Source organism: Aplysia californica, unplaced genomic scaffold (genome assembly GCF_000002075.1).
Source record: "Aplysia californica isolate F4 #8 unplaced genomic scaffold, AplCal3.0 scaffold00124, whole genome shotgun sequence".
In the NCBI taxonomy this organism is placed as follows: Eukaryota; Metazoa; Mollusca; class Gastropoda; order Aplysiida; family Aplysiidae; genus Aplysia; species Aplysia californica.
Genome location: NW_004797394.1, coordinates 202,606 through 219,866, shown reverse-complemented (window position 1 = coordinate 219,866; position 17,261 = coordinate 202,606). Strand labels below are relative to the sequence as shown.

Here is a 17,261-nt window from a genome sequence, read left to right as displayed (position 1 = left end):
AGAGGGGGGGGAGCGGAATAAAATTTCCAACTCTTTAGCTGTGTTGTGACTGTTTATGTACATTATCTAAAAACACTCCTACCGAATGAATCATCTTATAAAAAATATTTCTATAACCTTTAAAGCATACACTATCAGAATACCATTGGATTACTATCACTATCAGAATACTGATATGTTAATGTATCTAGCTTAGACATTATTATAGTTAACAATATAATTGTTTATTTATTATGAATTATATCATATATGATTGACTGTAGGTCTGTTTGTAAATGTAAGCAAATATGTGTTTGTTGGAGAGTATGTGTATATGTGTGTCTGCATGCACTTGTGTTCGTGCTTGCGTGTGTGTGTGTGTGTGTTTGTGTGTGTGTGTGTGTGTGTGTGTTTGTGTGTGTGTGTGTGTGCATGTGGTGAAACACCAAACTAATATGCCAGTGCCTGGATAATAAAGGTTTATCTTATCTTATCTTTTCTTTTCTTTTCTTTTCTCAGCGAGTGGTTGGCGGGTGTTCTGCGGTGGTCTGCTTCTTGTTTCCTATGAAACATCTATCGTCCTTATCTCCCCTTCTTCTTTTTTATGTTTGTTACTCTCTTGTAAAACCTCTAATCTTCTGGCGCTCATATGACCTTATGCAGTTGTGAACGCCGTAAAACCTCTACTAAAACAAACAAACATTTTCTTTTCTCATCTTATCTTGTCTACTTTCAGGTTCCCGCTTGCTGACCGGAGGGGAGGTGATCCAGATATGGGAGTTTGTGAACAGCTCCCCCGTGCCTGTGGCTTCGGCCAAGGTCCAGTTCCACCTGGGCAGTGTGATGGGGGAGGAGGATGACCCCGTGACCCAACGTCTGGTCCAAGCCATCGCTGACCCAGACTACCTCACTGACCACCAGGGGGAGCCTGAGCCCGGAGCTTGGGAGTGTGTGTGGAAGACAAAGTGAGGGCCTTGTACTTTCTACAGGAACTTTTTGGTTTCTTGAATGATGGCCTGAGTGCAAATCCTTAGTCTTTTTTGTACAAAATGCTGACTTGTACTTGCATAAAAAATGATGGTTATTCAATGAAATACAGTCAAATCAGTTCTGAGAATCACCTGTATAAGGCAATAAGGCAATCACCTGTTCAGACAACCACTTCTCACTCTTTTTCTCTTGCATTTTGGTATATTATAATGAGACTGTTCAAGAAATCCACCTGTCTAAGACGACCTGTTTTCTCCTCAACAATGGGTGGCCGTCTGGGGGACAATTTTGGTTGTATTGGAGGTTTGGTTTGAAGGAAATATTTTTTAGTCAAAAAAATGTCTAGAGAGGAATTGTTTTTTGCTGAATTAATCTACTCTGTTCACTGTGTAGATTTAGTGATGTCTGATGTATTTTCTTGTGTAGTAGCACCTAATTAAATGTATGAATGCTGTAGATGTTCTTAAGTATAAAATCTTTAAGCGCTTGTGTAATAAATAATGTTACCATCCTCAGTTTTGTGGTGAGGAAGAGGAGACTGTGTGTTTAATGGTCATATTTTTTATCTCCCCACATGCAGGCCTGCCTCCCCAGTCACACATTTGAAGTATTCGCCTGATAGTTTTGTCTTTGCCTCACTTGGAAAGGTAAGCAATTTCTTACATTTATACTTCGTTTTGCTACTGCTAAGGGAGGGATAGAAGTAGATGTAAAATTACTCTGAAAAATTTTGTTTTCAAGTCTGATGTTCAGTTTAGCTTGGAGTGGACATTTTCAAAAGTAAATTAATACGAATGATTGAAAAAATTAATCACATTTGAATAAAAAATTGACTTTTGAGGGACATTTTTACATATTCATACTCATGGTTGTGTCTTTTCGAACTGGGTATAAACATTTGCTTGACAAAATTCACTGTTCTGCTAAACATATTTTTCAACAATACTTTTCTGAAGATTAGAGTAAGAGGAACTCCTTTTCTCCTGGTTTCACAGTTCTCCTCTCTGGACTTATTCTGAGCATTTTATCCTGTCAAAAATAGACAACAGGGGACTGCCTCATTTTACCCACTTGCGGTGCCTTTCACAGTCAAATGGTGTGTTTTTGTCTCTAATGTGACATTATGCAATTGCCAAGGTTTAGATGCTTTGAAATCTAGCAGCCTAAGTTTTTTGTAAAGTTGTTTACTTGCTGAGTATATCGGTTTGACATTTTGTCAACTGATTTTATTATCTGAGTCATTCTGTGTTATGTCTTTTATTCTCATCTTTGTATTTAGCACAGCTGCTACTCTTGTCTTCCAACAGACACTTCTCAAATGTTTTGGAAAATGTAGCAACATCTCTTAGCTCTTTTTATAGATTCCTTTTTTAGACTGAGTTTCCTGTTTACTCCTTAGAATGAAAGACTGGTCAAGATCTGGTATGAAGATCAAAAAGGTAAGGACAGAGATTGTTTCTGATTTTCATATGCATGTTGACATAATCTGCTGCTTAACTTTTGCCCCTATCGCTTATCTCTCTGTAAAATATTCCTCGTCATATTATTTTCAGATGTCCTTCTGTATTAAAGCCAAGAAATACAGTCGAATTTGTTCTAACAGCCACCTGTCCAAGAAAGTCACCCGCACAAACAACCATTTCCAACTTCTTCCTTCGCATATTTTCTGTGCTATACTGACACTGTCCCCGATAATCACCTTAACAAATGGCCTCTTCCCACTTCCCCTCTAGCATTTTTTTCTATATCATAATGACTTTGTTTTAGAATTCCACTTGTCTGAGACAAGCCACTTCTCTCCTCGACCATGGGTAGCCGTCTTGGGCAATGTGTATTATATTGTGTGACTTGCAACTTGTGCAAGAGAAAGTGTGTTGTTTTGGTTTTAAAATCTTTCTTTGGGGTGGGGGGGTGGGGAGGACCTGCCCAATTCTATCATCTGGCGCTTTTGTGTTTAGTAGTAACAACAAACTGTGCATCATTTTGGGTTTTGAAATTAGCTGTTAGTCTTAGAGTTAGTACACATGCATGAAAATGTTTTACATATAAATAAATAGATGAGTAAATAAGTAAAAAATAGGTTCTTCACTCTTATAACTTTTTTGGGCAAGTTACTCATCTAAGTGTTGCCATAGCCCCAACTGGAGATGGCTAGCACAACTGGTTGGTAGTCAGTTTAGATCATGTTAGTCCTACATTCCTCAGTTCTTTCGAGTCACTCATTGGTTTTAAAATCTTAACTACCTGAAACTCTGAAGAGAAAGGAAAAAAAAGGATTATTTTGATTCTTCTTGACAAATTTAATTATTTTCAAATTGCACCAGCTGTGTTTGCATGTGATTCAATATAAGATGCATAGAATGTATATACTTATTTACTTGTTTACTTGTGTGAAGGCCCGACATCACTGCACAAGGGGCATTCCCATAAGCGCTCCGTCCCCTGAAGAAGCACATCTCGAAGTGTGTAGATGCTGACGGTTCCAAGCAATGGTTGATTCCATAGCCTTCTGCTCCTCCCACTCAGTCTTGAACCTCTGCAGGCGCCCCATCCAATTTCAAGAATGTATAGAATATAGCCCTACTGTACCTGTGTACAGTGCGCATGTGTGTGTGTGTGTGTGTGCACGTGGTGAAACACCAAACCAATGTGCCAGGATCTGGACAATAAGGATGTATCTTATCTTATCTTATCTATCTTATCTTTCAGTGTCTCAAGGATTGATGAGGCATGACAGTGTGATGAGCCCCAAAAAGAACTCCATCCACTACACCTTCATCTACATCTGCCACCCGAGAGCTGTCACTGGCTTTGAGTGGAGGCAGACCAGCAAGTACATGCCCAGGTACAACTTTAATTGCTAATGCAGGCTTGCCAACCTTCCAGAATTTTCAGGGAAATTCCTGAATTGCCAATGTTGTTCCCGACCCTTTCCCGAGACCCCATCTCTCTCTCTCTCTCTGTTTCTCCACTGGTTTGTTTGAGCTGTTTTTATGGTGTGGGTGGGGTTTTTTTTTGTAGTAGTTTTAATAGCCTATCACAGAAAAGTGTGTCCGTGCAGCTCTGGCGCAAACAAAAATTCCAGAATTCAGTATCTCAAAAGTTGGCAAGCCTGCTAATGTAATTGTGTTATGAATAATTTATACCAGGACTTATTGTTAGGATGAAATAATACGTTCCACATGGGAAATTACTGTAGTGATGATAACTGCAAGTTTCAACAAGTAATTGTCATTTTTCGCAATTTGCAAAGTAGAGTACATTAATTGTATCTAAATATAATTAGGAATGGAATTTTAAAAAGATAGTTCCTTCTTGTAGAGTTTATAGTGCTAACTGAACTGTCATGATGAGATAATCAGTGACTGATAGCTAGCCCTGTACAGACATCATGACTCATGCAGTGTATGTTGAGTTGAAATTGTAATTGTAATTTCTCTCCTTTATAAAAATGCACTATCCGTGTCTAAGATTTTTTACCACACAATGTACAGTAAAATCCTGTCAATGTTTGGAATGTCTTTTGTATGTTCTTTACCTGATATGTTTTATTTTTTCCAATGTTACGTGTTAGTTCTCTATGTGAATCTGTACATGAAGCTATTTCTAGAAATATATGTTTGTGCTTTTGTGGCTTACTCGAAAGCTTTTTGTTAAAAAATTCCCTTTTTATTTCTGTCAGAGTACTGTGGGTGGTTGGAGGGTACTTTGGTGTGGTTAGCTCCTTCTTTTCTTTCAAACGTCTTCCATCTTATTTTCTCCTTTATCTTTTCTTTGGATGCTACTCTCTAGTAACACTTGTAATCTTCAGCACATAAATATGACCCATTCGTTTTGCAAACGCTGTAACATTTCAACTAAAACGAAACAAAATCTTTCAGTCCTTTCTCATCAGCATTACATGATCCTCATTGTGATGACTTCCATTTCTTCAATGTTCCAATACTTTGTTGAGGCTTTTGGGTTGCTTGGTTTTCTCTAAGCTGTGTGCTGAATTTTTTTTCTGCTTGCCTTCTTGTTTTAGTGACGTATCGTTTAATAGGTCCAACCTCTTACATTGACCAGCTATTCAGATCATCTCGGCCCAAAATTGTGAAAATTTTTTATTGCATTTTCTTAATTTGTGGTATTAGATTTACATGCTCCAGAGATATTGCGTTGAAATTCGTATTCTAAATTTTTTTTTTTTTAAAGGAAGAAAAGATACATCATTTTCACACAATTTTTAAAGTTTTTCCCTCTCTCCTGAAAAATGTTGCTCTCTGGGTTTAGAGCGAGAGAACAGCTTGTCGATGATAAAGTGCACTGTCCTGAAAGAGGAGTAAAACTAGAACTGACATCATATTTGTATTTTGTGTTGTCTAGAGGTTCTGTGGCCAACATGCTGGTGACGTCTTGTGATGACAACGTGTGTCGTATCTTTGTGGAAACAATTCTCCCGGATGCTGGTTTGTTGGACCTGGAACATTTTGATCCAGCCATGAATGCAGATCCAAAGTACCACACGCAGAGGCATAAGAAGAGATTCGTGCAGAGGTTGAAAAATATAAGGTGAGTATGGCGGCTCATTGAAGCTTTGGAAACTCGTACTTTTCTGTTTATTACATTTTTTAAATGTTTAACACGATGGGATAAGTGGTTCTTAAAAGCTGCCTTCAAGGCTTATGGACTCGCAGTTCTAACTAGTGGTTGGGCTGTGCTCTTTATATGGATTTCAAATTTTAAATATTTTTGGTTAAGTTCTTCATTTTGAAACAGTGTCAGGGCCCATGTTAATGTTTTGATCATTATGATAACTTGCCACATGATGTATGAAAAATATTGACGTTTTTCTCTCTAATATGTAACCTTCTGTGTTACATGAAGTTAAATGTGTTCTGTCAATAAATTAGTGCTATAGTGGAGGTCCAAAGGGTTTTACTCTTGTAAATACAAACTTTCTGCTGTTCCAGGCAAGCGATTCACAAGAGAAGAAAACATCCCAAGTCGGGAGCAGATCAGCCAATGAATGGACAGAATCTCCAGAACTCCACTAGTGTTCACGACTTCCACAAGTTTGCCATTCATCACAACGGGGTGTCTCCGGTTCTTCACTTTCATCTTGCCTGCAGCATTAATCCTGACACAGGTGAAGTTCCCCAGAGATTTTCACCTGTAAAATACCCATTTGGTTTCATTACATTGAATCAGATGTTCAATATGAATTGGTTGACCGTTGTCTTTGTAATTGCTAAATGTTGTTTGTGTGATTATTATATATGAATATTATTTTGAATTCAAGAATTGAGAATGCATGACATGCACCAGTGCACTTTGTAATTGTCTTCACTGGTACTCTTTTGCCTTCCTTTTTTTCCTTCACTTTCAAAATTGATATTCAAGTTGGTATGAAGAACTAGCAACAACATTTACAAATATCTGACTTGGAATAGACTTTTATGTTCGTAGCAAGTCTTATTTACAAAATGAAGGAAAAAATACTTGGTAAAATGCTAATATAGTTTCTTGTTTTTACAGATATTCCTCTTTTGCCCATTGTTGGCAGCAAAGATGATGTGGACAGCAATTTCCGCTTGCACTGGCTGAATAACAAGGACCTTGAGTTCACGATGGAAGCAGAGAAATTGTTGCAAGAACTTCATCAGAGACTTGTGGCTGACGAAGGGGGATCTCTGCATCAGTCGTCTACGCCAAACCAGACCCTCAGTGATGACGATCAGAGCCTCAGAGAGGAGGATGAGGATTTTGAGGATGGGGGCAATGAAGAAGGTGAGACTGCTGGTTGGGGTCCCAGTGGTTGGTTTGTATTTGGGCTTTGTCTCTAGTTATTGCATGTTGTTGGTTTGAATAAAGTGAATAGCGTGGGTGGTTGACGGGTGCGCTGGTGTGGTTTGCTTCTTCTTTCCTATGAAACATCTGTCGTCCTTATCTCCCCTTCTTCTTTTTTACGTTTGTTACTCTCTTGTAACACCTCTAATCTTCTGGCGCTCATATGACCTTATGCAGTTGCAAGCGCTGTAAAACCTCTCTTAAAACTAAAAACTATTGAGATATAATTTATGATAAACTGTTCGCAGCAAAAGTGCATTGCTTAGATTATGTAATTTTGCTTTTTGTTTTTTCGCATTATCTTTTTGGGAGCATGATGTATTCACTTCCATATTTTATCACAAATTTGATCCATGTGTTCCTTTAAAATTATTCTTCGTTTGATTTTAAGAAAGTCTCATTAGTTTTCTTTAACAATTCAAAATAAGTTATTTGGTATTTATTGAGGCTTGCAATAAGTTAAAAAAATATTTCTTGATATTTTTTCTTCAGATTCTCAACAAAAAAGACGCAGTAAGACTGGCAAGAATGATATGCGCAGTGGTCAGGGCAGCCGGTCCAGTCTGTCTTCAAACGAGGACCAGCACAAAGATGATCAGCCTCCAGAATTCCCGGTTTGTTTCGTTCTATGAGTATATATATCCATGTCTGCCCTCTCTGCAGCCAAACACTAGTTTTTGCTATGACAGTCGAAATTGTTCAAGATGGCCAGCCATTGTCAAGATAAAAAGCGGTTGTCTTACACAGTTGGATGTCTTAGGCAGTGTCACTATGATATTAAAAAATGCAAAAAGAGGGGGGGAATGGGAAGTGGTTTGTTTGTACAGGTGTTTGTCTGGGACGAGCAGGTTCGAGTGAGTTTTAATTCTTTAAACCTTGAGCTTTTTCCATCATTTCCTAGAGTTTTTTCTACTCAGCGTTTGATGGGGTTTAAAGAGTTAATAGTACAGTCAAACCTGCCCTGACGGCCACCTCTATAAGACGGCCACCTGTACAAACGGCCACTTTCCATTTCCCCCCTTGCGTTTTTTCTATATAATTTAACTGTGTAAAACGGGCACCTGTCCAACGCGGCTGCGGCCACAAAAATTTAACACACAACCCCTATAATACAAAGCAATAATACCTGTCTAAGACGGTCACCTTAGTGAATCCATTACGTTTTGTCATAAATTGTGCATTGGCCCCTGGCGTTGTCGGCGAGCCGTCATAATTCAATCACCTGTCGTTGTTGTTAGGTAGTCCCTCCAACCGATCATGTTGCGTAGGCCCCTCCCACTGTTGACCAATAGCTACCAATTTTCAGCTGCAGGTGAGTTAGCGTGTGATCCCTCATAACCCATAAGCCCCGCCCAGAACTCATACACAAATCGTAAGTGAGATGAGTGGTTACTGTTTACCCAGTCTGTAACAAAGTAACAAAGGACGTCAACATGAACTTGTTACAGAAGCGTCCCTCGTCCTCCGAGTGGTGGCGACCCATGTGTTTGTTTTAACATGGCACTCGGTCTTCCTTGTCTGATACATTTAGTTTTATTGTCACCATTGTGCAAAATCAGCGACAAAATATAAATTACAAACGAAATACAAACCAACAGCAACAACACCAACAAAGACAACAACAATGGGGCTACTTTCGATTGGGGCCTCAGATGGGAATGGTTTGTTTTCTTTATCTTGATCAGTCCTGCCTAAGACGGCCACCTGTCTTATGCGGCCACTTTTCTCCTTGACAATGGGTGGCCGTCTTACACAGGTTTGACTGTATTCCATTAGTTCTTTAAAGTTCCGTTTTGTGATATAATACAAGTAATTGTTTCACTGGTACATTATCAAAGGATTTAATGTGATATTCTAAAATATTTCGCCCCTGATTTTTTTACTGTATGTTGTGGACAGAAAAATATGATTTGCAATTAATAGTATCCCATCTTTTTAAAATATGGGGATTTACTATTTCGTATATCTGAGTTTATCATCAGCCAAGTGTCAGAAATGTTCCTTTGAGATGTTTTTATCATTGCACAACATTTTACTTTTTAAAATGTAAGGTTCTGGTTCTCATTGTCTTGTGTGTATTTGCAGCTCCACTTGCTTCAGTCAGGGGTCATTGATCGGTTGGACCGTAAGATTGATGCTCTTCTCCTCGACTGGCACAGCAGCCCAGACTATGTGTTCAGCATCCACCCAGTGGACGGAAGTTTTCTGGTTTGGTGAGCTGCTTTGTCTGTGTTATTTTGTGGTTCATGTACAACTAGTATTTTATCAGTTAAATGATATTTAATGGATTTGGTTTCGTATTCTGTTGAAAATATTTGGTGCGCATGGTAATTTTCAGAAAAAAATTTCTATCTCAGAGCTGTGAACTTTTGCATGAAGAGTGGGAATCAGTTCAATCATTTTATCAAGCCACTTAAGTTTTCTTACAGATGAAGCTTGTTGATTATGTCTCTACTTATTCTTAATATTCATCTTGCAACTTCAAATTTGTTGGGAAAATTTGTAAAGATGATGACCTTGCCAGTCAGTATTATATTAAATTGGTCGGCTTAATTTGACGTTAAACTGTAAAGAAGACATTCCCTCGACCTTCAGTTGTTACGTTTTTCTCTGCAGGCTGATTGATCATCTGGATGAGAGCACCCCGTTCACTTTCCATCAAGCACAGGCCAGCTTCTCCTCCCGACTGCCGCGGGCGTTCCCTATACCGGACGCTCGCAGCATGGCCAGCAACCTGCTCATGTACTGCAACTACAGCCGCGTGGACGTAAAGACCATGATGAAGATGAACGAGGGTATCACCGACGTCGGGGATGTACACAGTGGTGGCGGTGCTCACAACAAGTCTGCAACACATTCCAGCTTTTTCGGGGATGGAGATAACAATTCGTTGATCCCGAGTATACACATGGTGACCAAGCACAGTAATGGCACTCTCAACCAGTGGCAGGTAAGGAAAGAACCTGAGATAGAATTACTTTTTTCTCTTTAAATCCTTTTACCCCCCTCCTTTTCCATTGTTCAATATGAAGAATTTTCTAGTGGTTGCAAAAGATGAGGATTTTCTCAAGTTTCTCGGATTTCATTTTGTTATTTTTGACATAGCAAAAATACAAATATATGGCAGTTTTCTTGTATTCTGTTGCAGCTTGTTTTTATGCGGGCTGTGTTTCATTACTGGTACAAAATTTTCTGTGCTGTTGTGGATGTTTTGATTTTCCTGATGGCAGGCTGGCCTCGTGTTGTGCTCAATGCTCTTACCAAAGACTTTGGTTGCTTGCCAGATAACTGTGATTTTTGTATAATTTTCTTTTTTCTGTTTCATTTACTTTCAGGTTAGTTTTACTGAAAAAACCAAGTTCCAGAACATTGTGAGCGTGTCCCACGTGGCGCGAGCCTGTGGTCACCGTTTCCGCACCAACTCTGCAGCGTGCCACCCGGTCCTACCTCTCATGCTGACCACCTCCCACCACAACCTGCCATCCACGGACGGAACTGACGCGCGAACCCCTGGGGGGTCTGAAGAGGGACCTTCATTGCCAGGTGATACTTTATATTTATAGAGTTCTGTCTGTCTTTTAATCATAGATGCATGTTGTATAAATAATAGATTCAATCTGTTGTTATTAGCAGTAGTAACAGTAGCAGTAGTCTGTGTCTTTAATTGCAAAAAATTGTTATGAGTGTCTTTATTTTCTTAAAGTGAAACTTCCAACTGCAGTGGATGACAAAATGTTGTGGGTTTTTTTTATTAGTGGAACTTACAACTGCAGTGGGTGACAAAATGTCATTAAACAATTTGTTTTCAATTTGATTATCTATTTTATATTTTGTTGTTTTTTCTGAATGTGGGAATTAAGACATTGACATAAAGAGAACCTAAGAGTGCGAAAAGTTTCTTCCTTGACCAATGTCCGTGCGGCTGTTTCAGAGACCCCTGATGTGGAGCAGGTTGGCCCGACGTTCTGCAGCGAGCTGATCCTGTGGCAGGTGGTTCCAGTCGGGCCGCTGTCCCGCTCCGGGGGGATCACAGAGCTGTGCAGGATCAACAACTCCTGCCAGTCAGCCTTCACTTGTGTGGCGTGGGTTCCAACCCTCCTTCCAAGGTGAGTAGTTTTTCACCTTTTTTGTTCTACAACTCGTGTTGTGCTGGTTGTTAAATCCTAGTTGTTGTAACTCTTGAGTTAAATGCTGTCTTTTCTCGATGGTTTGTTTTCTCAGAGTTGGAAGTAATATCTCTGTGTCTTTTTCCAAGCAAAAGTATGGTCCTCTTGTGTTCATTTCAGTTTGAAGATGAAAGTGGAAGTGTGTTTTTTAATTTCAAATGATTTGCAAAACTTAGAAGTTGTAGGAACTCCGTTCTCAGCATGACAGAGTTCTTTGTTTTAGGGATTAACAATTGGGTAAACTGCTGTAATAGTTTGTGTTCTAGTATAGTGCATGCCTGGATGTGCAAGCTTGCCTTCACATGCTTTTGTCTAATGTGTTTTATAATTTTGTTGTCTTTGAGAGTTAATTGAAGGGCATTCTAGGACACGACTTTTTGTAAAGGGAGCTGTATCTAAAAATTATAGCAGAAGGGATTTAGTGTCGGGTCAATCTCCTTGCTTGTAAAGCCCACATACAAGATGTATTGGTAAAGAACAATGTATACTTAGTTCCTTTTTTAGGGTTATTTTAAGTCTTTAGGACGTTTTGAGGGGAGATGAAAGCTACTCATGAGAGATGTAAGATTGAAAATGAATTTTTGTATGCACATATCCAATTTTCTATTTCCCCTATTATTTAAAGCAATATTAATGATTTTGTAACAGGATAGCCTAAAGTACCTAAAAGTGCTCTATGTTTCTAAAGTGCCTTAAAGTGCAATGTTTGCGAATCAAGGCATGTTGAAAGCTGAATTATCTTATTAATATAAATATGCTTGCATATAATCCCCCCCCCCCTCCCCTACTGATTCCCATGTCACAGTTAAAGGCAAACGCACTCTTCAGGCTAAAGCTTATCACAAAACGTCTGATTTCTGTAGACGTGGTGATGCTAATGGAGTGTCTGAACATAACACTAACGATGCTTTTGTTTACTTCTCTTAAGTGTACATCATTGGCTGCTGTGCATTAATTTGCCATTTGTATTTTCTTGGTATTTCATAAGTTATTATCAAAGTTTACAGTGTTTTTCATATGCATGTTTATTCGTTTACTTACATAACAAAATCATTCACTGTTTCAGATTTTTTGATTGGAGGTAATGCTTAAAAAAGGATCTCAGTACTTAGGTTTCGAGTTACCTTCTAGCTTTTAATCATGGCAATGTGTATGTTTGTTATCATATGCACTTCCTGCAGTGAGAGAATTGTCCCCTTTTATTATTTTTTTCCATTTTGTTCTTTTAAAAAAGAATCCATTTTAATTTGTCAAAATTTTGAACTCGTAATGGTCTAAAATGTTTCAAATTTCATCAGACATGGGTTCCTGATTTGTTTTTTGCTCCCTTTTTCCCTTACTAGCCAAAGTTTATGCTAGTTGTTCAAATTACTGTCCTAGGCTCCAAACATTTGTCGTCCATGTATGAGGAGTGATTGCGCCTACAGATTTAGCTTAAGGAAAAGTGGCCTTAACTATTTTTGGGTTTAAACATTTTTTTTTGGTAGAACTTTACTACCTATTCGCCAGAAGGATGCACTCCGTGTCGTTTCCATTTACCCCATTCTGCCAGAACGACACAAAACGTGTCATTTTCACTTTCCTGAATAAAATACACATTTCCGTCCAGTCCTTCAAATCCATATTCATAGTGTTGGTCAAGTTAAAAGTTGACATGTTGATACTTCGTCTCTTTATGAGAATTTGAGGCTTGAAGGCGTATTTTTCGAGTGGTAACTCGTTGTGTCACCGATAATTTATTGTTTTGAAAGTTAAAGAAGTTTGAAAGATTGAGGGAGACGGAAGTGTTGCTGTAAGTTAAAGAAGTTTGAAAGGTGGAGGGAGATGGAAGTGTTGCTGAGGCAGGCTGTTGGTCACTTGAGCTGTCAGGGAGTGAAGTTTCTAGATGTGTGAAGCTTCCTGGACACTGGGGGTGTGTTCCTGGTCATGATGCAATGCCCAAAACCTTCTGGATGCTGTTTGAGTTTGCCTTGATTTGCTGTGTGCCTTTACCGCAAGCAAGCACACTCTTTTCATTACAGGAGCTTTTGAATGTATGTAGTTCGTTTTTGGTCGCAAAAGAAAACTGGAATATGAAGATTCATTTCAGCTTGATGCTTTGCTTTTAAAAAAATAAGTAACACAACATTTAAGCGGTTCACACTAGCAGGTTTCTAGGACATTACATCTGGGGCTGAGCACCATATCAATAGTAGGGGCTCCTGCTTGCTTATCTTAGTTGCTATTTTGGATATTTGACGAGGGAAAACGAGAAATCAGAAGTGAAACCCAATGTGTCTAGTATTAAGGGGTTTCTAAATTGTAAATATACAATAATATACAATTTGTCAGGCTTTGTTGTTTATTCATTTGAAACAAATGCTTTTGGCTTATTATGATATAACCTAATTATGTGGTCATGGATGTATGGGTACTGAGAACACCATTATACTTTTCTAATTCCACTGCTTTGAGAATATTAAATTTGTAAGTATACAAGTTGTGAAGACTTTTTTCCTTTAGATTTAGCAAGAGGAAAAGCATGACCCTTAGACATTGATTTTCACTTGATGGCGTTGTACACTTTATTCCTTTGCACCCACAAACCTTCTTGCAGAAATTATATATGGTCATGCAAGGATATTTTATTTTATACGGTACATTTTGTGTTTGGGTCACAATCATCCCATACATCCTCAACAATGTCTTTGAATGCGAGTGTGAATGCTACCATGTTTTCTCATTTTTGGATAATGTCCCGTTTCTTAATTGTTCTTTTCTAACAGCTGTCTCCCATTTTCATTTGCAGAAGCTAATTCAGCCCTGCACATTGGATATATGGTGCATGTTCTAACATTAGGAATTTTAATTTTCATGCCGGGGATCCGGCCCACTTCCCATCCTTATCTTTGTAAGAGAGGAAAAGAGAACTTGGCTCTTGTTCATTTTGATAGTTTCAGTGTACAGACCTGACTTTTGATTGTAGTATGTGAAAAACAAGGGATGGAAAGAGCTCTGAATATATGGGTTTTTTTTATTTGTTGGTCCGCTCCTACTAGCAGGTATGATAGTATGTAAAAAAAAAAAAGGTCTTTGTCTTTAGATTGTGATGTGCGTCGGTTGCCCTAGAAGGTTATGCCTGTGTCTTTTTTAATTTTAACTTCTCCCTGTCATTTTGCTTTTTTTTTCCTTTGGTCTTGTATGACATTGCTTTATCTTTTTCTTCTTCTTCTGCATACCCCTGCTAGAGCTCAGGATGTAAATGACAGTCAGATCTTCATCCCTTACTGCAGTTGAATTTTTATAAATATGTATGGGTCATTTTATGTACGTAGAATGGAGAATCATCCCCTGCTTGACAGGTAGCCACATGCTGTTTTTGAAGCTGCAGTTGGACCCCTCCATAGTGGTCTCTCAAGATCACAGAGAAAAGTGACTGTTATAGGTGGCCGCAATAGAAAGGGTCTGAATTATGACTACTTACTTTACCTATAAAGGCGAATTCCCAAATGGTACATATATGAAAACCACCACCAACAACACATCGCTTCAGTACACTGGGTACTCACACGTCATTGGGTATAGGCTGTAAAAAGTAAAATTAAGTTGTTCCCGCATCCGATCCGGACATTGGGGATTGCCTTGTTAGTGAGACAACTTCCTGGGCCTTTGGCATATTGTGGTAGGGTGGCCAGTTCCTTTCCACGCTGCCTTTACATCCCCAACTATAGGCTGTAATAAGTCGTAATAAGTCCAGCGCTCCTCTTGTTTAGTGGTTAGTTCACCACCCGGCAATAAGTCCAGCTGCTTCTTTGCTTTGATTGAACGTGCATACTCAATTTTAGGATGGGTTGGCGGAACATTTTTATAGCGAGTGACCGCCATGAGCAAATTTTGAGGTTGGCATGCTGCAAAAATGACTGACCATGGCCACATTGAGCAGGTACTGCTAGGGACAGGCCAAACAATACGAATAATGTAAGGATGTCACAGAACAGGGCCGTTGGAACAGCTGACCTCTAGGTAATTGCTAAGGCAGATTTGACTGTGCTTTTAGTTATACAGATGGGAGTGTTTCAGTTTTGGGTGGGAATTAATTTTGCTGGGAGGGGTCTTTTTAATTTTAAGACTGCCTAGGGATCTTCAATATGTTAAAAGTCCACACACGACCTCTGAAATTTTTTGTATTTATCCAAGAAGACAAGGTTATGGATGTTAACTACCCAAGGATCAGTGGTGTTGAAAACATGAGAAAAAACCCCAAGCAACCAACATTGGTGGGAATTGAACTCGGGAACTCGTGGTTGACAGGTGAACACCATGCCTGTTCCTAAGCCCCAATCACTTTATGAATGCCTTCTGTTCAATTGTTTTACATAAGATAGTACTATAAATATTGTCACATAGTGCACTTTGACACAGCTGAAATAATGTTATTTAAACTCTGTGGACAGCAAAAACTAGCCTCACAGGGTCAGTGGATGTAAATCACCATCCCATATAAAAGACCAGTAACTGTCAGCCTTTTGATAGCCAGCGCTCGTTTTGTCACCTTTAAGAGGCAGGCTTATATTTTTGTACAACCAACCTACATGAATTCCCAAGCAGGACATAAAATAACACTTGTCTGTCACTACTCGGACGATCCCCACTGGCCACCAAAATTAGCGAATCCCACACAAGTGGGTGGTACGACTCAGGTTGGCAAGCACTGTATTAGACTTGGAGTAGTACAACCACATGAATGAGTGTTTGCATAATATGGACACTGAAATTCACATTTAGTTGTCTCGAGAGAATGCCCAACGTTTTTGTAGCTTTGCATGATGCTCAGATGTGGTTTGAAAAGGATTGCATTTTGTGTGAATTTTGTGTGATTTTGCGCTGTAGGTGGAATCAAAAGCGGGAAAAGATCAAAAGTCGGGACAAGTAAGAGCTTGTTTTGCTTGTGTTTTCCCATTGCCCATTGACTTTGTCTTGGATGTGTGGAGCTGTTTGGAAATCTTAGAAAGTACTGTTTGGGATGTTTTTAGTTTAGAAAATACCTCTTTTTGTTGTTTTTTGAAATACTCCTTGGGATGTTTTAAAACTTACTTTTTGGGGATTTTTTAAAGAAAGAACACTTCTTGGGATTTTTTTTTTTTTTTGGTGGAAATGTTTTTGGAAATACTCTTTGGGATGTTTTAAAGCTTACTTTTGGGGATGCTTTTAGATAACAGATGTCTTTTCCTTTCCATGACACAAAATTGCACTTTGTTACAGTCTTGTTCTCCTATTTTGTACATTGTTTGCCAATAGAAGTGGGATTTTTTAAAAACATATAATTGGGTAACGGTTCCATTTTCTCTTACTTAGTAGACATTCCACGGTTGGTCATGCAAATACAGATTGAGCTAGACTTTGATTTTGTTTGCTCGCTCTAAATCGTTTGCCCTCTTGATCACAAACATTTTAATTTATTTTGTGATAATCTTGTTCATTAATCCAGATTATTTTAACTTTTACTTTAAAAAACAATTATTGAGGCTGACAGTGAGTAAGATCTAAAATGACAACAGAATATAACCAAAAACAAATTGGTGCTTAAACCTATCAAAACATGTTGGTTATAATGAACATCTTTCAAAGTATTTAATCAAAATTTCGTCTCCGATTTACAGCCCCAGTTTTCACTTTTTATAACGATAATTTGGATAGTATATAGTCGCTCATTTGTTTTCTTTAGTTCTTCAGATATGTTGTTTGTAATTTTGTGTGCATTTTCATTTGCATTTTGTTGGGGGGTTTTTTTTCCCTTATTAAAAAAAGGTGGAATCAGTATTTTGTACTTTTGTGGGTGCATGCCCCATGCGAAGGTTTCAGTATTTTGGAGTTTTGAAATAATCATTTTGATATGTTGTTGGTTTTAAGAGAAATTTTTTTTTATAAAGTGACTTTTATTGTCTAGTTGACGAAACATCTCCTATGCTTAGCTGGGAGTAAGGAGTGAAAACAAACTATCAAAGTTTAAATTTTGACACCATTAGTTCTCAAATGTAGCTTGAAAGTCGATTGAATGTCCTACCTGGAAGGTTATTTTTGTTACTAACATGAGTATATTCCAAGCCAGTAGTACCAGTGGTGCATCATTTTGTCCCACACGTGCTTGTAGTCAAAGCATAAAATGTTTGGAAAGATTGATCTGTTTCCCTCTTTTTTACTTGGATTATTTTTGTTTTCACTGCCATCATGTCATGGTTTGACCGATCCTTATCCTGGGTGGAGACAGAAATTAGAAACAGAATGTACTATCACCAGGTGCAACAGTACACCCTTTGT

General features: G+C 38.5%; 1 protein-coding gene across 1 annotated transcript in view; it reads left to right on the top strand.

Annotated features, from left to right (window-relative positions):
* Positions 1-17,261, top strand: part of LOC101847815 (dmX-like protein 2) — a gene marked incomplete in the record, with an annotated part of 126,185 nt that overhangs the window by 53,167 nt on the left and 55,757 nt on the right. The window contains 12 exon segments of the mRNA XM_035969182.1: positions 716-944; positions 1,550-1,616; positions 2,369-2,408; positions 3,679-3,814; positions 5,335-5,520; positions 5,922-6,097; positions 6,487-6,738; positions 7,291-7,412; positions 8,884-9,011; positions 9,415-9,748; positions 10,134-10,341; positions 10,730-10,904. Coding sequence (XP_035825075.1) covers positions 716-944; positions 1,550-1,616; positions 2,369-2,408; positions 3,679-3,814; positions 5,335-5,520; positions 5,922-6,097; positions 6,487-6,738; positions 7,291-7,412; positions 8,884-9,011; positions 9,415-9,748; positions 10,134-10,341; positions 10,730-10,904 — 2,053 coding nt within the window.